Below are 23996 nucleotides of genomic sequence, written 5' to 3'. Positions count from 1 at the left end.
TTGGCCATGATAAATTGCCCTTAGTGTCCAAAATTGCCCTTAGTGTTGGGTGGGGTTACTGGGTTATGGGGATAGGGTGGAGTTGTTGACCTTGGGTAGGGTGCTCTTTCCAAGAGCCTATGCAGACACGATGGGTTGAATGGCCTCCTTCTGCACTGTAAATTCTATGATTAAAAGGGGCATTGAGTACACGAGCAAAGAGGTTATGTTGAATTGTATAAGAAACTAGTTCTGCCTCCGCTGGAATACTGCATTCTGTTCTGAGCGCTGCACTTGAGGCTTTGGAGAATGTAGTAAAAAATTGATGAGAATGTTTCCGGGAACAAGAAACTTTAGATAAGACAACATTTTGGAGAAGTTGGGGCTGTTTTCTCTGGAGAAAAGAAAGGCAAGAGGAGATTTGATAGAGGTTTAAAATGATGAGGAATCTGGACAGAGTAAGTAGGGATAAACTGTTTCCACTTGTGAAAGGATCAAAGACGGGAGAGCACAGATTAAAATTAATTGGCAACAGAAGCAAAAGCAATAAGAGAAAACGTTTCTCGTGCAACCGGTGGTTAAGGTCTGGAATGCAATGCTTGAGAGTGTGCTGGAGGCAGGTTCATTTGAAGCACTCAATAGGGAAATCAACATACAAGAGGTTCTCAAGAATCTCCTAGATTTAAATGTCCTCACTTAACAAGGAAAATGATTTTAAGCCAGTTATCTAATTGTAGGGTTGGTGAAGTGACCTATAATTTGCTCCAATAATACCCTTCAACTCGCGAGCATTTCCTACTGCACCAATGTGACTCTCTTCTACCTGTCAGCATAGATTTCCGTTTAATATTTTCATTGTTAAATTAGGGACAGTTTGTTAATGCTTTCCATGCCCACTAGAAACAGAGCTATGACCTCTCAAATTATACTCATAACGTGCAGACGGATTAAACATGTGATCGATAAGTTGAGGCTGGATAGGAGGCCAGATCCAAGGTGCACCATCCATCCATGCAAACATGACAACGATTAAATACATGGGAGTTTTCTACAACATTTGGAAAGTGGTATTTAAATAGATGCCAATCTTGTTTTTCTTCATTTTATTGGGCAAGACTTGCCACCATGCCCAATTTCTACAAGAATGTAAACATTGCTCGTGAGTTTGCACACACTTTTGTTGATGTGTTAATACCTACTGCGGTGTTGAGTCTATTATTTGGAAATTCACTTTCTTGAAGGCACCAATTCTTGTTGAAGCATGATAACTTGTGTGTTGATCACCTTTCGATTACTATGCTCAAATGGCCACATTTCAAACACGAGTTGGTATAGTGAGCATTGGAAACTTTTGACTTGGACAGGAGCAGGAGTAGGTCATTCGGTCCATCAAGCCTGCTTCACCATTCGATACGATCACTGATCTGATCCCATTGTGGCCTTAACTCCACTTTCATGCCTGTCACCCATAACCCTCAACTCCCTTGTAGATCAAACACCTGTATGAATTAAAAATAGCCCCCCTCAGTATGTTTGAATAAGATCATATCGCGTTCTTCTAAACTCCAATGGCCTAACCTGCTCAACCTTTCCCTAGAAGACAATCCCTTCTTCCCAGGAATCAATCCCATGAACCTTCTCTGAACTGCTTCCAATGCACGTATATCACTCTGTGGGGAAGGTGGCTGAAACTGTACCCAGTATCTATTTGTGGTCTCACCAATACATGTACAGTTACAGCTCCATCACTCTTCCCAAAAAAAAGGCAAACATTCCATTTGTCTTCCTACTTACTTGCTGTACCTGCATGCTAACTTTTTGTGATTTATGTACAAGGCCACCCAGGTCCCTCTTATAACGCAGCAACAGACTCTATTTAAATAATATTCTATTGCCCTATTCTCCCTACCAAAGTGGACAATCTCTCATTTTCTCATATTATACTCCATCTGCCAATTTTTGGTCCACTCATTTAACCTACCTATGTCTCTTTGCATCCTCCGGACAACTTCCTTTGCTACCAATCTTTTCATCATCGGCAAATTTTGGCAAGTAGAATCTCTTCAGTCATTAATATAGATCATAAACAGTTCATACCACAGCCTGTGGCACTCCACCAGTCACAATTTGCAAAACTGAAAATGATCCATTTATTCCGACTCTGTTAGTTAGTCCTCGATCCATGCTAATATGTCAACCCCCGACACTATAAGCTCGTTATCTTTTGCATTAAGCTTTAATGTAGCACCTTATCAAATGCCTTTTGAAATCCAAGTACACTATATCTACCTGTTCCCCTTTATCCAACCTGGTTCTTACATCCTCAAAGAACTAATACATTTCTCAATTGCAATTTCCCTTTCACAAAATCATGTATTGTTGTTCAGCCTGATTGTGTTATGATTTTCTAAATGTCCTGTTGCTGCCTTCTTTATTTTAATTTAGAGTGCCCAATTCTTCCTTTTCCATTTCAGGGGCAATTTAGCGTGGCCAATCCACCTGCCCTCCGCATCTTTAAATTGTGGGGGTGCGACCCACACAGACACAGGGAGAATGTACAAATTCCACTCGGACAGTGACCTGGGGCTTGGATTGAACCCGGATCCTCGGGGCCATGAGGCAGCTGTGCTAACCTTCTTAATAATGGATTTTAGGGCAGCATGGTGGCACAGTGGTTAGCACTGCCGCTTCACGGCGTCGAGGTCCCACATTCGATCCCGGCTCTGGGTCTCTGTCCGTGTGGAGTTTGCACATTCTTCCCGTGTTTGCGTGGGTTTCTCCCCATCAACCCAAAGATGTGCAGGGCAGGTGGATTGGCCACGCTAAATTGCCCCTTAATTGGAAAAAATGAATTGGGTACTCTAAATTAATATTTTTATAAATAATGGATTCTAGTATATTCCCCAATGACAGCTGTTAAACTTACTGACCGATAGTTTCCAGCTTTCTCTGTCCCCTTTTCTCGAATACCAGTGTTTCCAGTATCTAGGGAATTTTGGAACTTAACAACCAATGCATCCACTATCCGTCCAGCCTTTTCTTTTAAGACCCGTGGAGGCAGGCCATCTGGTCCGGGGAATTTGTTACTCTTTAGTCCCATTTTTCCTAGTACTTTTTCTTTAGTGATTGAGAGTCAAGTTTCTCCCTCCCTTTTGCCTCTTGATTTCCTACAATTCTTGCGATGTGTGATGTGATGTGAAGACGGATATAAAATCTTGTTCAAAGTCTCTGCAATTTCCTTTGTTTCCTTGTTATCCCCATTATTAATTCCCCAGTCCCACACACTGAAGGCCTTTATCTATTTCTCTTCTTTTTAATATGCTTGCAGAAGTTTTTACTGTTTTTATATACCATGCCAGTTTCCTTGCATACACCAATGTTTCCCTTTATTTATTTTTTATTCATCCTTTACTGGATTCTAAAATTGTTCCCATCTTGCCTACCACTAATCTTTGTTGCATGGCATGCCTTCTTTTTCAATTTGATACCATCCTCAACTTGCTTAGTTAGCCATGGATGGTGCATCCTTCTGGTAGCATCACTTTCCTATCGGAATAGATCTTTGTTGAGAATTATGAGATATCTCTTTTATTGTCTGCCACTGGTTCCCTACCACCTCACTTTCCAACCTATTTTCCATTCTACTTAAGCCAACACTGACTGCCTTCAAAATCTTGCAATTGCCTTTCGGTTTAAGATACTAGTTTCAGACCCACATTTCTCACCCTCAAACTGAATAGGATATTATTTTCTGTTACGATCACTTTTACCGAAAGGATCCTTTACTACGAGGTTTAGTTTTGGTTTAAGAATATATTATTCAAAGAAAACAATCTTAATACATTCTCTGAACTCACCCTCCAAGCTACCTTTGTTAATTTGATTCAGCCAATCGATATGAAAATTAAAATCACCAACAATTATTGTAGTGTTTATATTTATAAGCCCTCATTATAACTTATTTATACTCTGTTCTACAGTGTAGCCACTTTTAGTGGGCCTATAAACCGGTCACCAGACTTCTTTCCATTAGTATTTTTATCTCTGCCCACACTGATTCTACATTTTGATCCTCCAAACCAAGATCATTTCTCACTACTGTACTGAACTTATCCTTTATTAACAGAGACAGCCCACTTCTTTTTCTTTCTTCTTGTCCTGCTGATATGCCAAATACCCTTGAATGTTCAGGCCCCACTTTTTCCTTTTGCGCCAAGTGTGGCATCAAAGAACCTTGGCAAAAACTGAAGTCAATGGGAGTCAGGAGGAAAACATTCCAGTTAAACATCAATCATCTCAATCCCACAACATAATTGTAGGAGTTCTTTGGGTGGGTGTCCTAAGCCCAACTATCTTCAGCTGTTTCGTCAACTACCTTCCTTCCACTATAAGGTCAAGTGGGGATGTTCGCTGATGATTGTCTAATGTTCAGCACCATTCTACACTGTAAATTCTATGATTCACAACTCAGATACCGTGTGCATATTCAGTAAGAGCTGGACAATATTCAGACTTGACTGACCAGGAACATTCACACCACTCATGCCAGGTTATGACCTCCAACAAGAGAGAGTCTAATGCTCTCCCCTTGTCATTCAATGATATTACCATAGCTGAATCCCCAACTATCAAAATCCTGGGATTATTACTGAGCAGGAACTTAACTGGACTAGCCATATAAATGTGGCTACAAGAGCAGGTCAGAGGCTGAGAATTCTGCGACAGGTAACTCATCTTCTGACTTCCCAAAGCCTGTCCACCATCTACAAGGCGCATGTCAGTAGTGTGATGGAATACTCTCCACTTTCCTGAATGAGTGCAGCTCTCACAATACTCAAGAAGCTTGACACTATCAGGACAAAGCAGCCCACTTAATTAGCATCTCATCCACCACATTAAACATCCACTCCCTCTACCACTAACATACAGTGGCTGCAGTGTGTACCACCTACAACATGCACAGCAACAACTCGTTAAGACTCCTTGCGCAGCACCTTCCAAGTCCATGAAGTCTACCACCTAGAAGGGTAGGGACAACACCAGCACCCAGAAGTTCCCTTCCAAGTCACACAGCATCCAGACATGGAAATATATCACTATTCCTTCACTGCTGCTCGGTCAAAACCCTGGAGCTCTCTTCCTAACAGAACTGTGGGTTTAGCTACACCACATGGCCACAGCGGTTCATAAAGATGGCTCACCACCACCTAGTCAAGGGCAATCAAGGTTGGGCAATAAATGCAGGTCCAGCTAGCAATGCCCGAATCCCAGTAATAAATAAATTAAAAATACATCAATGTTGTTATGAATGCTGCATGCAGTCAGATAAAGAGCTTTTCATTCCTTCTTTTTATTACTTTGCTTCTTTTGATTTCTTTGATTATTTATCTTCTTTGACCTTATTTGCTTATGCATGTAAATGCTTGAATGCTCTGTTCCTTTCACACTGATTATCATTACTCAATTTCTACTCTTTACAATTCTCAACCTTTCTCTTTAGGTTTCTGAATTGCTCCTCACGTGAACCCTCCATCCACCCACCATCTCAACTATTTTGTTTCAAGCCACTCTATAGCCCTAGTTATACGATTCGCCAGTATACTTTCAGATGAAGCCCATTCCAATGGTACAGACCCTCTTTCCCCAGTACCAATGTGCAAGAATCAAAACCTTTTTCTCCCACACCAATCTTTGAGCCAGATATTTAACTTGCTAATCTTAGTGGCAATGTGCCGATTTGCTCATGACTCAGTTCGCAATCCTTTACTACTTTTGTGGTTCTACTTTTTAATTTAGTCCCTAACTGGCCATATTCCCTCAGGAGAACCTCTTCCGAGTCTTAGCGATGCCTTTAATACCCACTTGGACAACAACAACTGAATCCTTTCCCTCCTACTCAAATATCCAGGTCCAGCTCGGAGGTGGTGTTCTTAACCCTGGCACCAGGCAAGCAACACAAACTTTGGGATTCACACTCCCAGCAGCAAAGAACAACTAGCCCCCTAACTATACTGTCTCTTATTACTATGCTTCTTTTTACCTCCCCACTTGAATCACTCCCGGCACCACAATCTAGTGGTCAGTTTGCTCATCCTCCCCGAGGTCCTGGCTCTTGACCCCAAAGGCTGCAAGAACTTCAAACTTAATGAACAATTGCAAACATAAATGCCCATTGCAACCTTCTGGATCGCCATATCTGCCTTACTCAGTCACACCCCCTGTCCCTGACCATGGACCAAATATGAAGCAGCTAGCCTAATTGATGTGAATGCCTCCTGGAACAAAATGCTCAGATAATGTTTCCCCTCCCATATGCATCACATCAACTCAGAGCTGCAGATACTTTCAGCAGATGTGGTTGCCATGGATCACAATGGTGTCCACAAGCTCACACATGCTACAGCTGCAATACACCACCTGCAGTCATCTATGTACTTACTTTAGCTAATTAGGTTTCTGTTTATAACTACCACTCAACTGCTATCTGTAGTTATACCTAGTTAAGCTATAAATTGAATGGAATAAACTGGTACTCCCCAGTACCAGTTTAACTACTGCCTGCATTGAGGGACAAAATATTAAAACCTCACTAAATAATCACCTACCTACAAACCTAATTAAAACCTTCTACACTCACCAGCTTCTTGATGCAGAGAAGTTCCCATCTGCACCAAATTCCTAAGTTAACACTTGTACCATATCACATTCAGCACTCACATACCTCACATCAAAGGGTTTATCCTGACCTGACCCATTGTCAGGGCACATGCGCTTTGCAGTAAAGACAAACTGATAGTAATTAGAAATGGATATTCAATGGTAGTGCTCCTATACCATCAACAAACCCAGCGCTGTCTAGAAATTAAATATAGGATTTGCCTGGTCTGCAAACACTCAGCAACTCATTGGATGAACTCACTGAGCCTTTGCTTAAGAGCAAGGAAATGGAGTTTCTGGTCAACCTAAACCATAATGCACAATTAACACATCACCTCTCTGATAACACCATAATAATAATAATAATAATAATTGTTTATTGTCACAAGTAGGCTTCAATTAAGTTACTGGCTGGAAGTGTTAAAAAAGTAGTTCCTATCAACTTGTTTCAGCTTCTTCCTTGTCCTCAGACAAGACTGCTCCGCTTTAACTATTATTACTTATAATTATCCTACTGGGAGAGAAAATTGCCTTTACTTGTGGTCAAAACAAGGGTTGTCAGATCAGACTTCATAGAATTTACAGAGCAGAAGGGGGCCATTCGGCCCATTCAGTCTGCACCGGCCCTTGGAAAGAACATCCTACCTAGGCCCACACCTCCACCCTATCCCCGTAACCCAGTAACACCATCCAGCCATTTTTGGACACCAAGGGCAATTTAGCATGGCTAATCCACCGAACCTGCATGTCTTTGGACTGTGGGAGAAAACTGGAGCACCCGGAGGAAACCCATGCAGACACGGGGAGAATGTGCAGACTCCGCACAGACAGTGACCCAAGTGGGAATCAAACCTGGGATTTGGGGCTGTGAAGCAACTGCGCTACCGTGCCACCCAAGACTTCAACTCTTCTCCAAAGTAATCTCATAATCTCTCTTTGCATCCTTTAGCTCCACCTAGTACTGACATCATCTCCCCAACCTGAAAAACAAATCAACTTCCCAGGGACTGAAAGCCCATCAACTCTCCAGGGACTGGGCAGCACGATGGTGCAGTGGTTAGCACTGCTGCCTCACTGCGCCGAGGTCCCAGGTTCGGTCCCGGCCCTGGGTAACTGTCCGTGTAGAGTTTGCACATTCTCCCCATGTCTGCGTGGGTTTCGCCCCCACAACCCAAAGATGTGCAGGATAGGTGGATTGGCCACACTAAATTGCCCCTTAATTGAAAAAAATGAATTGGGTATTCTAAATTTAAAAAACTCTCCAGGGACTGTCTGCAGTCAAGCCACAGTGCATTAGCCCAGACTGAAAATCACATTCCTCTGGTCAATTTCACTTTCTGGCTCCAAAGCTCCCAGGACCTGCAAACACATCATTTTTCAAAAACATGACCACTGCAATCAAACACACTATAACCCCAAGCTTTTAACCCTTAAATTGCCCCTAATATTTAATATAATAATAATCGTTTATGGTCACAAGTAGGCTTCAATTAAGTTACTGTGAAAAGCCCCTCGTCGCCACATTCCGGCGCCTGTTCAGGGAGGCCGGTACGGGAATTGAACTCGTGCTGCTGCCTTGTTCGCTTTACAAGCCAGCTGTTTAGCCTACTGTGCTAAACCAGACCCTTAGCAATATTCCTAAAATCCTCCTTTCGTCACAACTGATAGATGAGAAAAATGTACTGGTTTATTGTTTACTTATTGAATCGAGAAGAGAGAAATTGGGAGAAGTGAAGTTGTGTAAGTGAAAGAGGACTTCAATTATAAAGGAGATGAATCATTCAATTTGTGTGGGGACAAATTAAGAACCTGTGAGTAATAATGGAAGATTCAAGGAGAAGAAACTCACTGTGGGTATCTGCTATGGAGAGCCAGATTAGGAAAAAGGTCTGGAACAAGAACTTTAGTCGCATACAGGAATGCAAGCTGTAATTATGGGTGATGTCAATTTATCAGCGGTAAGACTGGGAAATTTATTATGCAGCAACAGGAAATATATATGATCCTGGACACAATTTTGGACTGTCACAGGAAATCGACTTGTTAAGGAACCCACACAAGCAGGGCACTGCTGGGCTTGATACGAAGCAACTACCTGGATGGACAGATTAAGTGAGAGTCAGAGGACACCTCGCTAAGAGTAGCCAATAAGTGTGGAGCCGGAGGTTAGATATATGATGGGAAAGTGAGAGGACAATAGAAACATTCAACTTTAGAATGGCAGACTTGAGGGAGATGGGGCAAGTTCAGGAAACACGACGCAATAACATTGTTAGAGGAGAACTGCAAAGTGTACTTTGTGTACAGAAATATTATACATAAAGCACAGAACAGATATAGACCACAACACAGGGATGTTAACAGGAAAAAGACCAATACTAACAATGGAAGATAAAGAAATAAATGCAAAAAGAAATTGTTCCCAAGATAAAAATTACAAGTAGCTTTGCAAGCTGAAACAAATTCTAGAACAGGGTAAAAGAAATCAAGAAACTGGTTAGATGGCTGAAAATAGAAAATGAAGTTTGCATAACCCAAGATATAGGAGCAGAATTATGCCATTCATCCCAGCAAACTGCTCCATCACTTGATCATGGCCGATATATTTCTCATCCCCTTTCTCCTGCTATCTCCCCAAAACCCCCAATCCCCTTATTAATCAAGAACCAATATATTTCTGTCTTAGATACTCAGTGACCTGGCCAGGGATGCTGTAATGAGTTCCACAGATTCACCTATCTCTGACTGAAGAAATTCCTCCTCATCTCAGTTTTAAAGGATCGCACCTTCAATCTGAGGCTGTGGCTTCGGGTTCTAGTCTCCTACCAGTTGAAACATCTTCTCCACATCCACTCTATCTCAGTATTCTGCAAGTTTCAATGAGATCCTCCCCTTCTAAACTCCATCGAGTACAGACCCAGAGTTCTCAATCGCTTCTCATATGACAAGCCCTTCATTCCCAAGATCATTCCATGAATCTCCTCTGGACCCCCTCCAAAGGCCAGCACATCCTTCCTTAGATACAAGGCCAAAAACTGCTCACAGTATTCTGGTCTGACCAGTGCCTTATAGAGCAGCAGAACATTCTTGCTCTTGTATATTGAGAAATGAATGTAAACATTGCATTTTGCCTTCCTAACTGCCAATTGAACGTGCATGTTAACCTGAAGAAAATCCTGAACTAGGACTCCCAAGTCCCTTTGTGCTTCAGATTTCAAAAGCCTTTCCCTATTTAGAAAACAGTCTGCCTCTATTTTTCCTACCAAAGTGCATAACCTTACACTTTTCCACATTGTATTCCTAACCTGTTCAAAGTCCTTCTGCAGCTTCCCCACTACCTCAGCACTACCTGTCCCTCTACATATATTTGTATCATCTGCAAATTTAGCAACAATGCCCTCAGTTACTTCCTCCAGATCATTAATGCATATCGTGAATAGTGTGGTCTCAAAACTGATCCCTGTGGAACACCACTGACCGGCTGCCATTCTGAAATGACCCCTTTATCATCACACTCTGCCTTGCCGGCCCACTAATTCTCTATCCATGCCAGTACCTTGCCCCCAACAGCATGGGCTCTTATCTTATTTAGCAGCACCCTGTACAGCACCTTGTCAAACGCCTTCTGGAAATCCAAATGGATCACGCCCACTGCTCTCCTTAGTTTAATTTCCTTGTTACCTCCTGAAAGAATTCGAACGTCAGGCATGCCCTCCCCTTGACAAAGCTGTGCTGATTCAGCCCTATTTTACCATGCACTTCCAAGTACTCCACAATCTCATACTTAATAATGGACTTTAAAATCTTATCAACGACTGAAGTCAGGCTAACTGGCCTATAATTTACAGTCTTCTGCCTCCCTCCCTTTATAAGTATTACTTTAGCCATTTTCCAGTCCTCTGGGACCCTCCCTGGCTCCAGAGATTCCTGAAAGCTCACCACCAATGCCTCCACAATCTCCTTGGCAACCTCCATCAGAATCCAGGGGTGTAGTCTATCCAGTCTGGGTGATCCACCTTCAGACCTTTCAGCTTCCCCAGAACCTCCTCCTTAGTGACGGCCAATATACTCAACGCTGCCTCCGAAGTTCTAGTATGCCACTGGTTGTCACTTTATGCAGGTGACTTGCTGCTGTATGTAGCAGACCGGTGGGGGGAATGCCGGAGGTGATGGAGATTCTTGCTGAGTTTGGGAGTTTCTCGGGCTACAAGTTGAACCTGGGCAAGAGCGAGCTATTTGTTGTACACCCAGGAGATCAGGAGGAGGGGATTGGTAGGCTCCCGCTAAAAAGGGCAGTGAGGAGTTTTAGGTACCTGGGGGTTCAGGTGGCTAGGATTTGGGGGACTTTGCATAAGCTTAATTTTACTAGATTGATGGAGCAGATGGAGGAGGAGTTTAAAAGGTGGGACATGCTGCCGCTGCCGTTGGCGGGTAGAGTATAGTCCGTTAAAATGACGGTGCTCCCGAGGTTTTTGTTTTTGTTCCAGTGCCTCCCCATTTTATTCCGAGGGCCTTTTTTAGGAGGGTGAACAGCAGCATCACGGGATTTGTTTGGGTGCACGGGACTCCGAAGGTGAGGAGGGTCTTTTTGGAGTGGGGCAGGGATAGAGGGGGGCTGGCGCTGCCCAACCTCTCTGGGTACTATTGGGCGGCTAATGTCTCGATGGTACGCAAGTGGGTAATGGATGGGGAGGGGGCAGCATGGAAACGGATGGAGATGGCGTCCTGTGGAGGCACGAGCCTGAAGGCACTGGTAACGGCGCCGTTGCCGCTCCCTCCAACGAGGTACACTACGAGCCCGGTGGTGGCGGCTACCCTCAAGATTTGGGGCAGTGGAGGGGACACGGGGGGGAAGTGGGGGGCTCGGTGGAGGCCCTGCTGCGGGGAACCACCGGTTTGTCCCAGGGAACATTGATGGTGGGTTCCTGGGGTGGCACAGGGCGGGCATAAGGAAGTTGGGAGACCTGTTCATTGACGGGAGGTTTGCGAGCCTGGGTGAGCTGGAGGAGAAGTTTGAGCTCCCCCGGGGAATAAGTTCAGGCACCTTCAGGTCAAGGCGTTTGCTAGGCGGTAGGTGGAGGGGTTCCCTTTGCTGCACCCGCGGGGGGCAAGGGATAGGGTGCTTTCGGGGGTGTGGGTCGGGGATGGGAAGGTGTCTGACATCTACCAGGTGATGCAGGAGGTGGAGGAGGCGTCGGTAGAGGAGCTGAAGGCTAAGTGGGAAGTGGAGCTGGGGGAGAAGATTGAGGGGGACATGGGCGAACGCCCTGGAGAGGGTGAACGCCTCCTCTTCATGTGCGAGGCTTAGCCTCATCCAGTTCAAGGTACTGCACAGGGCTCATATGTCCGGGACGAGGATGAGCAGGTTTTTTTGGGGGTGAGGACAGGTGCATTAGGTGTTCGGGGAGCCCAGCGAACCATGCCCATATGTTTTGGGCATACCCGGCACAGGGGGAATTCTGGCAGGAGGTGGCGAGGACGGTGTTGAAGGTGGTAGGGTCCAGGGTCAAGCCAGGCTGGGGACTCGCGATATTTGGGGTTGGGGTGGAGCCGGGAGTGCAGGAGGCGAAAGAGGCTGGTGTTTTGGCCTTTGCGTCCCTAGTAGCCCGGCGGAGGATCTTGTTGCAATGGAAAGATGCAAGACCCCCAGGCGTGGAGACCTGGATCAATGACATGGCGGGATTCATTAAGCTGGAGACGGTCAAATTCGCCCTGAGGGGGTCGGTACAAGGGTTCTTTAGGCGGTGGCAGCCTTTCCTCGACTTTCTGGCTCAACGATAGGGAACTAGGGCAGCAGCAAACCGGGGGGGGGGGGGGGTCGTTATATGCATTGTTACGGGTCCGGGGGGTGCTTATTATTATTATTGTTCTGTTGTTATACATTTTTTTTAAATTTCAATAAAAATTATTTTTTACAAAATAGTATGCCACTGGTGTCTTTCACGGTGAAGACTGATGCAAAGTAGATGCAAAGTACCCATTCAGTTCCTCTGTCATTTCTTTATTCCCCATTACTACTACTCCAGTCTCATTTTCCAGTAGTCCAATGTCCATTCTTGCCTCTCTTACCTTTTACATATCAAAAAAAAGGTCTTGCAATTAATCTTCTTTTATATTGCTGGCTCGCTTGCACTCATATTTCATATTCTCCCTGCTAATTACATTTTTAGTTATCATCTGCTTGCCTTTAAAGGCTTCCCAAACCCCTGCCACATTGTATGTTTTTTCTTTTGCTTTTAGGCTGTCCCCGACTGCGTTAGCCATGGTTACCTTGTCCTCCCCTTAGCATGTTTCCTCTTCCAGTCAACTCTGGCCAGCTCCCCACATCCTGACTACTACCAGGGGGCCAGTACGTAACTCCCATCAGGATCTTTTTTCCTTTGCGATTCCTGAACCCTAGCTCAGATTCTACTCCTTCCAACCCTATATTGTTTCTTGCTATCAAATTAATTTTATTTCTTACTAACAAGGCTGCTCCGCCCCTCTGCCTGTCCTATTGATAGGGCACATATCCTTGGATATTTAGATCCCAGCTCTGATCCCCTTGCAGCTACAACACTGTAATGCCCACAACATCGTACCCGCCAATTTCAATGTGCGCTACAAGCTCATTTACCTTGTTTCATATACTGCGCACATTTGGGTACAACACCCTCAGTCCCGCGTTGACTGCCCCCCTTCTCATAGTTGTCCCCTTACCTGCTGTGCTTGAAGTTAGATTCCTGCCAGTTTCCGTAAACTCTGTTTAAACTCTGTTCTGGAAACTTTACTAACCTTTCCTGAGCCCTTGGCCCCTTACCTAGTTTAAAGTCCTTAATCTGCACTCTTACCTTCTCCTTTAACTTTGATTTTCTAATTTTCCATACAACTAAACCCTCCCTCCCAACTATTTAGTTTAAAGTCCTAGCTACAACCCTAGATATGCGGTTCGCCAGGACTCTGGTGAAGAGCGTCCCATCAGAACAGCTCCCTCCTTCCCCAGTGCTGGTGCAAAGTTCCATAAATTTGAATCCGTTTCTCCCACACCAATCTTTGGGATGCTAAAAAGGAATATCAACCATTTCTATAAATATATTCAGAGAAAGCAGACAAATAAGGAGATGGCGGGGGACATGGAACATCAATCTTTAAAAAGGGGTATGGAATGCCAAGGATGTCTTGTGATGGGTGCAGTGGGTAGTATCCCTTCCAGGCTCACGTTTCAGCCCAGGACTTGGATGGTCAACGAAGGTGCATTCATAATGTGGGCAAACAAGTTGAGCATCAACTTGTAAATCCAACACATGCCAAGGGCAGGTGGTCAGAGCAGGAAAAATTCCTCGTCAGCCATGTGATGGAAAGGAACTGGTGCCAACACTATCCATAGCCACAAACAAAAGTGTATGCTGTCACAGTAATGCAAACTCTTGACTGGTTTGCTCAGTTGGCTGGATAACTAATGTGAATCAGATTCGTGCAAACAGCATGAGGGTTTGATCCCCTTTCCAGCTGGGGTGAATTTGAGACCCGTCTCCTTGCCTTACCCATGGTGGAGATTGTGGCACTGTGCGTTGGACCTGCCTTCAGACAGAGAACTCATGGAGAAGATAAGAGTGCCATCCAACCACAAGCCAGGGAGCCTGACATACGGAGTGGGTAAAGTATCAGAAGGCACCCTGAAAAAAATATTTAAAATCTGCTGTTAAGCTAAGAGTCATGGGAGAAAGATGGTGGGGGCGATTCTCCGAGCCCCGCACCGGAGATTCGCCGCAACCGCGCCACGATGCCCCAACGCGCATTTCTCCGAGGTGCGGAGAGTCGACGCCCCGATACTACTGAGTCCCGCCAGCACCTTTCACCCCTGGTCACTGCCGACGGGAACTCTGCAGGAACGCTTGGGGGGGGGGGGGGGGGGGGGACCGCGATCGGGACCCACCAATCGGCAGGCCGCCCTCTCCCCCACCGGGCCTACTTTCTGGCTGGCGTGCGTAAGAAGTTCCCCGCGCATGTGCAGGATGGCACGTGCAGGATGGCACGTGCAGGATGGCACGGCCACCTAACCTGCACAGCTTTGTGAAATAACAAAATTAGAAGGAATTTCTCTGGATAGGATGCGGATTTTATTTCAGCAAAGTATTTAAAACCATGTTACACTAAGGGATCCCTGGACACTAAGGCAATTAAGGGAACTGGAGATAGGGCAGGAGGGTAGAACTGAAATAGGAGCTCAGCTATGATCATACACAATAATCATACTTAATAGCAGAGTAAGCTCAAGGACTGTGTGACCTACTACTGCTCTTTTTCTTGTGTTCATATATACAAGCAATCAATCCACAAGGTTCAAATGCATGGAATGAGGACAAACATTGGAGGTGGATAGGAAAATGACTAAACTAGAGACAGCAAAGATTGCAGTGAATGGTACTGTGTGAATGTTACACACAGTAACTAGCCAGGAAATTTCTGTCTACAGTGCATAATAGTAAGTGGTGGTTAACCACCTGCTCAAGGGCATTTAGGGATGGGCAATAAATATGGACCTGGTCAGCAACACTCATATCTCATGAGCAAATATATATTTAAAATATTGAGGCGGGGCCAGAAAAGAACTTGGTTTGCAGTTTGACACATAATTGGACGTGGAGCAACTAGGAAGGAATTCCACTAGGAAGGAATTTGCTCACTTCATACAAAGAATCTGGATAGGTTGGGAATTGGCCTGAGTGGCAAATTGTAATTTGTACAGTAAACATTGGCAACATCAACTAAATGGGTATCTGCAGTAGGTCTGAACAGAGGGAGAAGGTATTGGGTGTTCAGCTCACAGAAATACAGTACAGGGAGTAGTAATAATGTGGAAAGCTTAGCTTGAAAGATGTAAAGCCAGGGCACAAATCCTAAAAAGGCTAGGTCTGCAAAAAGCAAGCGGTTACTCCTGGAATTCCGTTTGCAATTCCGGTTACCATGTTCTAGCAAGGTTACAGGCACTGGAGTTAGTTTAAGAAAGGACAAAGACAAATATAGTGATCTTAAAAGACTGAAGAGCTGGGGGACTGCATATTTGGGAGAGAATTCTCATGTGGACTGAAGGTTCTATGGGACATAAATAGATTACACTACAATAATAATGATAAAGATGATCACAAACTTCAGCAGTGAACATGGGTTCTAGGTGAAGAGGAGTGGAGATGTGACCGTATTAAGCAGAATGTGGTAAATGTGAGAAATGGATATTTCTTATTTTTTTATAAACGGACATTATTTTTTTAAATAGATTTAGTGTACCCAATTCATTTTTTCCAAATAAGAGGCAATTTAGTGTGGCCAATCCATCTACCCTGCACATCTTTGGGTTGTGGGGGTGAAACGCACGCAAACACGGGGAGACTATGCAAACTCCACAGAGACCCAGAGCCGGGATCGAACCTGTGACCACGGCGCCGTGAGGCAGCAGTGCTAGCCACTGCACCACCGTGCTGTCCATTGGAATGGACAACCCTAGGATGCTTACAAACTTTAAGGGAGAATTAGACATTTATTCACGGGAACAGGTAATTGAGAGCTATCCATTCGTGGAACTAGTCAGGTGGATTTCAGTCCTGTATTTTCACATGCATGATGTTAAATTTCATCCATGGATAAGTAGTACAGTAATGTGGCTGTTATAATCAACAGGTATATAGAGACAAAAAGTGCAGAAATAGCTATGTAAACCAGGAACAATGACCGATAGACGTGGGGGATTTGTTAAGAAAGCTATATTTGGGTACATATTGGTGAAAGGAGGCCTTCAGTCTCACCTTCTGAGTGGCGTCTTTCTTTTTCTTGTCCTCTTTTTTCCTTTTCTTTTCTTCCATTAACTGTTCTTCCTTTTCTTCTTCCTTCTCTCTGTAAAAAGGTCCGCATGAAAATGAGAAGTTGCTTTATTGAAGCAGGAAGAAAGAAATGCAAGCACCAGAAACAGAAACCAAAACAAACAGAAAAGGCTGGAATCACAAAGCAGGACCGTTAACACCTGGAAACCAGAAGGTTAATCTGTCTTTTCTCTTTGCAGATCCAGCTGTGTGCATCTAGCTTTTTCACTTTTGAGGTTTTCCATCATACACTCACTGTCAGGAGAATTAATTATTAGGTACTAGACTGGAAGCAGCCACAATTAAATTTAATAATCCTCTTAATTAAGTCAGTGGTCAATTTCTTCACAATTCCTTGCAAACTGCAAATATTATTTTACAAGAGGTGAAAATTCCACTGGTCTGGCACAGGGAACAAAAAATCAGCCAAGAAGGGCCCAACCTACACAAGTATCAGTTCCAAGTCAGACTGTGTACAGGCAAAGGACCATGAATAATTGCAGTTGATTTCATGCTACAAAGACACCACTTAGATAGTTAGCTTGCAATTTCTAGTGCCACAAGTATTATAGCTTGGGAGTAATTTGCAGCACCCTTTTCCCCAGCTTGTACCCTTGGAGGACTTGCTGTTTCATGTGTTTCTGGGCTTCTATTCGACTCACGTACCTGTGGGATATTGCAAGAATGGGATTCAGTGCTGCTCTTCTAGCTGTCAAGTGAGAAAAAGCCAGGGAATGCTATTAGAAGCCATGCAGTAAACAAATGGGATTCATTAAAAATAGAGAACCAAAGTATTATTGAAACATTGAAACAGGAGGTGGGCATTCAGCCCCTCAAACGCACACTGCCATTCAGTTAGATCATGGTTCATCTGTAGCTCAATAGGAGTTACTTGCTTGAGCTCCATATCCCTTGATACCCTTTCCTCACGGTATGATAACAGGACTTTGGATTCATTTCTCATCCGAGGGACGACGCCTTTGACTAAGCAGCACTCATTCAGTATTGCAGCAGAGAATCAGGCTAGATTTTATGCTGAAGTCCCACAGACCTACCTTAAACCTTCAGGGTCAGGAATTAAGTTACCACAAATTGAACCAAATCCAAAATTTGAGGGGAGAAAAGAGAGGGGAGGGAAATTAAACAATGTTGTCATATTTTGTAGCTTTTGTTTATAGGGGAGGGTGGTGGTCTTTTTATGTCAACTTTGTTTTGAACAAAGTGTACTTCTGATGTTCCTTCCCTTTAAATGAGAATTGTAAATATGCTGATGAAAGGATGTCTACTCAACTTGCTAACGCCTTCCTTCCAGAAGATGGTAAATACATTGCATGTTCCCAGAATTTTCAAACAGTATTTTTTTTTTTTTTAAAGGGGCGAGTCTCAGATAGAGCAGACTGTGGGATCTTCCAGTATGAATATTATTGCATAGACATACATCCCAGATTGTGAACAATTTTTTTGGCTAGCTCCGTAGTATAATTTGTTGTTTTCTTGGAAGGCTAGAATTTCTATTGATTCAATGGGTGGGACATAGTCCATTTTGTATAAACTTTTCAGCAGGTTATGAAATCACAGAGTTGCTATGGCGCAGAAGGCGGCCATTTGGCCCATCGTGTTTGTACCGGCTCTCCAAACAAGCATCATGACTTAGTGCCATTCCCTGCCTTTTCTCCAAATGCCCTCGAGTGCCTCAATTGAAGCTGCCTCCACCACACTTCCAGGCAGTGCATTTCAGATCCCAATCGCTTCTGATATAATCACCTAGATACTCTCACTCAGGGTTCATGCAATACATTCTACAGAAAAGCCAAACCTATTTAACTAGTGGCAAATACCACCTCCAGATTATTTAATTTACTCAAGTTCTTCTAAAATTATTTATCGTCACCCGACACCAGAAACTCATACCACGTCAAGTGTTGGAAGTGTTCTGATAGCCACCAAAAATCGGCAATCTTCATGGGTGACCCGAGATAGTGATAAACGTTTAAACTGTGAGGGCAGAGTTGAGTAGCTTACCCCTATCCTCGCCCAATAGCCACATTTTTACATAACATAAAAGCAAATTACTGAGGATGCTCGAATCTGAAGCAAAAAGCTTTGACAAAGAGACATCCAGACTCGAAACGTTAGCTCCCTTTTCTCTCCATAGACACTGTCAGACCTGCTGAGATTGTCCAGTATTTTCTGTTTTTGACCCACTCTTATAGCAGTTGTCTGCATGAAGACCGTGAAAAGAAATTGGAATGTGCTTATTATAAAATATCTCCCGCCTGTTGCAAAAACGTCATTGAAGAAGGAAATTGACGGGCTCAATAGTGAAGTGTGTGTTTTTCCTTGAACAAGTGGTTAATTTATTTTATTTTCCACAAAACCTTTCTTCCAATGACATTCCACCAAGGGTACAGATCAAAGATACAGCCAACCACAATTAACACACACTGCTCGAATAATACATCCACTGTCACAATTTCTGGTCCTGATTTTCGATTAAGTTACCATTATTTTGCAATTTAATTTTGTGATTTTTTTCTTTCTGTCACAGTAGTTGCAGGCTCTGGCCATGAAATAAACCTATAAAGTGATTTTTTTTTTTGAAGTTGCCCTTACAGTTTGCGTGTGCCTCCAATTCACATTAGCAACACCAGCAAATTTACACTGGTGCTCTTCAAAATATTTAATTTTCAGTGCAACAGTCACAGCAACCAAACCAAACACTTCTGGGAACAAAGCAAATGGACATTTTGTTCACTATGTAACTGAAGTTTCAGAATGATGCACAATAGGTTTTCATCCTTTCACCTCACATGTACTCCTTGTTAAAAGGCAGCTGGGTTGACAGAAAGACAGCGTGCTGTCGTGGGTGGATGAAGGAAATTATTTCAGGTTGTCTTAAGACAGATGCAGGCAAGTACTACTCCAGAGAAGATAGCAGTCCTTGATTCAGTACTAATTGGCAATGTCATTCATCCCACATGAATGCGTGCTGTACAAAATCAAAATGCTATACCAGTGCATGTTCTGAAGCAGTGGTTAAGGCAAATGATAGGGGCAGGGTCGAGGGGTTTTACTCTGTATTGGTCAGAAAGTTATTCATTCTAAAACCACACCTGTCTTTTCGTCCATGGATTCAATGAGTGCCGGATATAGGAACTTTCCTACTAAGCTCTTCCAGCTGGTAACATGCAATAAGCATAGCTTACACGGATCTGCTTTGCAAGTCCCGAAAGCTGCTGTGATAGCAGTTCAGCGTTTGCACACGAGACATCACAGCATATTAAATGTAAAGGGAGCACTCTATTTCACAGCATAGCTGTTACAATGAATCGTACGGAGTAGGCCCGGTTTAAATTAATGTTTTGTGCACTGACAAAACATTACACATAGCGGCAGAATGCAAAAATCAAAAGCACCAATTTGAGAAACATGAACTCATTCATCCACCACAACAGAAAACTCAACTCTCTGTCCCATCACTCAAATCTCATTTTCATTTGAAATTCCTCAGCATCGTAAAAACTCTTGTGGGTGTGATTGAAAGAGGGCGAATGAAAGAGTGGGTGGTGGCTGTGAAAACGTTCGGGCTTTATGCTGACTTCATTACTGCTGGACTAGCATGGGGAAATGGGCCAAAGTTACTGCTGTCGATATTCAGTCAACAGTTTTTGTGGCATAGTTATACAAATACTCCAAGGTAAAAGGTCTTTAATGGCGTATCCTTTCGTGCTCATCCAGAACATGTGTCTGTAGTTAATTATCCCACACTGACATCCTCTCCCCGCTTCCCGATGTACCCTGGAGAACATCTTCCAAGTGTTGAAACCAGTAATTAATTTAGCTGCTTACTCCACAAAATAGGCGGGAATGTAGTCGACTCTCAAGTTTGAAGAGAATTGTATTCATGCTCACACAGCAAATGAGGAATTGGACAACAGGAAGAGGGAAATGCAGGCTCACACTGGCTTCCCCGAACAGGCGCCAGAATGTGGCGACTAGGGGCTTTTCACAGTAACTTCATTGAAGCCTACTTGTGACAATAAGCGATTATTATTATTATTATTATTAAGAGGTAAATGCAGGACTCCTAGAATCAACAATGAGAAGAAATGTGATTGGATTAGAACAAGCCTGTGTGTGTGTGCAATCCACATTTCTGACCGGTAAGCCTGGCATGGAGTGCTTTCAAAATCAAACTGATGTCAAAAGCTACTTTCACAAACCACAGATACAAGATTGTAATCACCCACTACCTACACATATCACCATCAGATAACAAGAGAGAACGTGAAGCAGACTCATTTTCTCATTGTTTGTCAGCCTCTAGTGTTATACAAATGGTTGCTTTTCGTGGATGTTATGCTCTAAGTTAAGGAAACAGTTAAATATAAATGTCTCAAATCTGCTATTGTTAGGATTCCATAACCAAAAGGGAGTTACTCTGCACATAATAAATACCCTTCCCACTGGGTCGGTTTAGCTCACTCAGCTAAATCGCTGGCTTTTAAAGCAGACCAAGCAGGCCAGCAGCACGGTTCAATTCCCGTACCAGCCTCCCCGGGCAGGCGCCGGAATGTGGCGACTAGGGGCTTTTCACAGTAACTTAATTGAAGCCTACTCGTGACAACAAGCGATTTACATTTCATTTCATTTCACTTCAAACTCCCCCAGCACGGAGAACCATTTTATTACTAACAAGCATTGCAGACCATCATTCTACATCCACTTGGACTAAGAAAAACACTGATCATCAGAATTATAGGAACAAACCAATTAAACTGAGCTCAGCAGCTAAAGGTTAAAAATGAAGCGGCAGCACAGCGGCGCAGTGGTTAGCACTGCAGCCTCACGGCGCCAAGGTCCCAGGTTCGATCCCGGCTCTGGGTCATTGTTAGTATATCCGTGTGGAGTTTGCACATTCTCCCGTGTTTGCGTGGGTCTCGCCCTCACAACCCAAAGATGTGCAGGGTAGGTGAATTGGTCATGCTAAATTGTCCCTTAATTGGAAAAATAAATTGGGCATTCTAAATTTCAAAATATGTACTTCCAACCCAAAACTACCTGTGAGCAATGCCAGAGCAAATTATTTTGGTTGCTAAATGAGCCCAGTGAGAACATTAGACAAGTGGGTAACTAACTAGGTGGCACGGTAGCACAGTAGTTATCACTGCCGCTTCATAGCGCCAGGGGCCCAGGTTTAATTTCCGGCTTGGGTCACTGTCTGTGCGGAGCCTGCACATTCTCCCCGTGTTTGCATGGGTTTCCTCCAGGTGCTCCGGTTTCCTCCTGGAAGATGTGCTGTTAGGTAGTTTGGACATTCTGAATTCTCCCTCTGTGTACCCGAACAGGCGCCGGAGTGTGGCGACGAGGAGCTTTTCACAGTAGCTTAATTGCAGCGTTAATATAAGCTTACTTCTGACAATAATAAAGATTAACTAATATTCATGCTCTCGTCAATAAGCTAATACACGAGTGGCTCTGGATAATTGAATGGAAACTTACATCTCAGCTTACCAAAGACATTGAGCATACTTCAACTGCTCCCCCTTCTGAAGATGACCTCTTAAGGGCAGCATCAGAGACTTCCCTGATCCTTAACCTGCTTGAAACAATGCCCAATAAGTATTCCACAACTGCTGGAAAGACCTACCACAATTATGAAATTTGCCACTTCTGTGCGATTGAACTAACTGTTTTAAGATTCCATATTTATAGAATCCTTTGTGGAGAAACAGGCCATTCAGGCCATCGAGTCTGCACCCACCCTCCAAAAGATCATTCTACCCAGGTCCACTTTCCGCCCACACCACCTTATCTAACCTGTACATCCGTGGACACTAAGGGGTAATTTAGCATGGCCAATCCACCTAGCCTTTGTGAAGTTACAAACAAAAACAGAAAATGCTGGACAATCTCAGCATGTTGACAGCATCTGGAGAGAGAACAGAGCGAATGTTTAGGGTCAGGATAACTGTGAAATTACTGTTTGAAAGCAGAACATTAGTTTCCTAGTTGTTGTGTGCAATAACCTGCATAAGTCCCAGTCACAGAAAATCAGGAAACAAGTTGAAAACAGTGGAAAAGGTTCAAGAGGGTCTCTAGCAATGTGTAAACGGCATGATGTAATATTACAAGTTGAGACATGATCAGCATTTCTGCTCGCTTTAGCCTTCCTGACATAAATTTGCTTCTTATCTGTACATGCATACTGTGAACAGATGGTTTCTTCCAGAAAATAACAGCAAGTACTTTCAATTTCCAAAAAAATGCACTTTGCAACTTGGGAGGTAATCAAAGTTAATGGGCTGGCAGGAGAGGAGGCGGTTTTGAATCAATTTTGCAGTTTAAGACCAGTCAATATCAAATGTGTGTTGGCGTAAGCTTGGCAATACCTATTTTGCTGCTGGGAAGGTATTTATTTACACGCTTTCTGGTCAGCATCTGCATTGCTAGAAAGCACTCGGATTTGTCTTCTCTTGCGATCAAACAATGTAGGCCATGGAATTACCTTGCATACGTTCGTACATTCAATTTATCTGGTAACTGTCAGAGCAATTCCGCCCCACATAAAGGCAACATGGTGGCACGGTGGTTAGCACTGCTGCCTCATAGCACCAGGGTCCCGGGTTCAATCCCAGCCTTGGGTCACTGTCTGTGGAGTTTGTATGTTCTCCCCGTGACTGCATGGGTTTCCACTGGGTGTTCTGGTTTCCTCACACAGTCCAAAAGATGTGCCGGTTAGGTGGATTGACCGTGCTAAATTGCCTCTTATAGTGTCCAAAAGGTTAGAGGAGCAATAATCGATGGGCACCAAATGCTGACCTAGCCAATGACGCACACATTTTTTGGAAGAGGCCTTAGTACAGGATCTCTCACGACCATAAACTGGTAGAGTGTGGAAAATAGTTTATTTCAAGCTGCAAAAAGAGAATTTTTATTCTATCACATCTACTTGGGTATGACAGATGTACTCCATTAACATGAGGTGAAGAATGAGGACAATATAGTTAATTTGCCTAAATAAGCAATTATTTAGAATAGAATTAATGGAGATGCTGAATTCCTGAGGTGAGAGTTATTGTCCTCAACCTTGACAGCATCTGACCAAACGTAGAATCAAGTGGCCCTCATTGAATTGAAATCAACGAGAACCTGACATTAGGTTTAGCTTAATGACAAGTAACAGATCTGCCACAGGTTCTCAATGATAATCTCCAATGAGTCTAATCACCTCCCCATGACGTTCAATGCTATTGTCATCATCGAAACCCCTACTGTCCATTGACTGGAAACTTTACAATTGAACAAGCCCCTTAAGCTACAATAGCAGGTCAGAGCCTGGGCTTTCTGTGACAAGTACCTTCTGACTTCCCAAAGCCTGTCCACCATTTACAAACACAAGTCAGGAATATAATGGAATACCCTCCATTTGCCTGGACGAGTGCAGCTCCAACAGCACTCCCGAGAATCACAACATCATCCAAGACAAAATAGCTCACTGGATTGGCACCCCATCCACTATTA

At 43.7% G+C, this 23996-nt stretch overlaps 1 protein-coding gene across 5 annotated transcripts in view; it reads right to left on the bottom strand.

Moving 5' to 3' along the window:
* Positions 1-23996, bottom strand: part of tnrc6b (trinucleotide repeat containing adaptor 6B) — a 166887-nt gene that overhangs the window by 45244 nt on the left and 97647 nt on the right. For 4 of the 5 annotated variants that reach the window (XM_038783599.1, XM_038783597.1, XM_038783600.1 and 1 more), the window contains one exon: positions 16419-16506. In XM_038783599.1, the coding sequence (XP_038639527.1) occupies positions 16419-16506 (88 nt within the window). Of the gene's footprint in view, positions 1-16418; positions 16507-17138; positions 17182-23996 lie in introns of all 5 variants that reach the window. The other variant, XM_038783598.1, reaches the window with a different exon arrangement.

Source organism: Scyliorhinus canicula, chromosome 23 (assembly GCF_902713615.1).
Source record: "Scyliorhinus canicula chromosome 23, sScyCan1.1, whole genome shotgun sequence".
Classification (NCBI taxonomy): Eukaryota; Metazoa; Chordata; class Chondrichthyes; order Carcharhiniformes; family Scyliorhinidae; genus Scyliorhinus; species Scyliorhinus canicula.
Note: the sequence above shows the minus strand (reverse complement) of the source record. Positions and strands in the feature narration are given on the sequence as shown.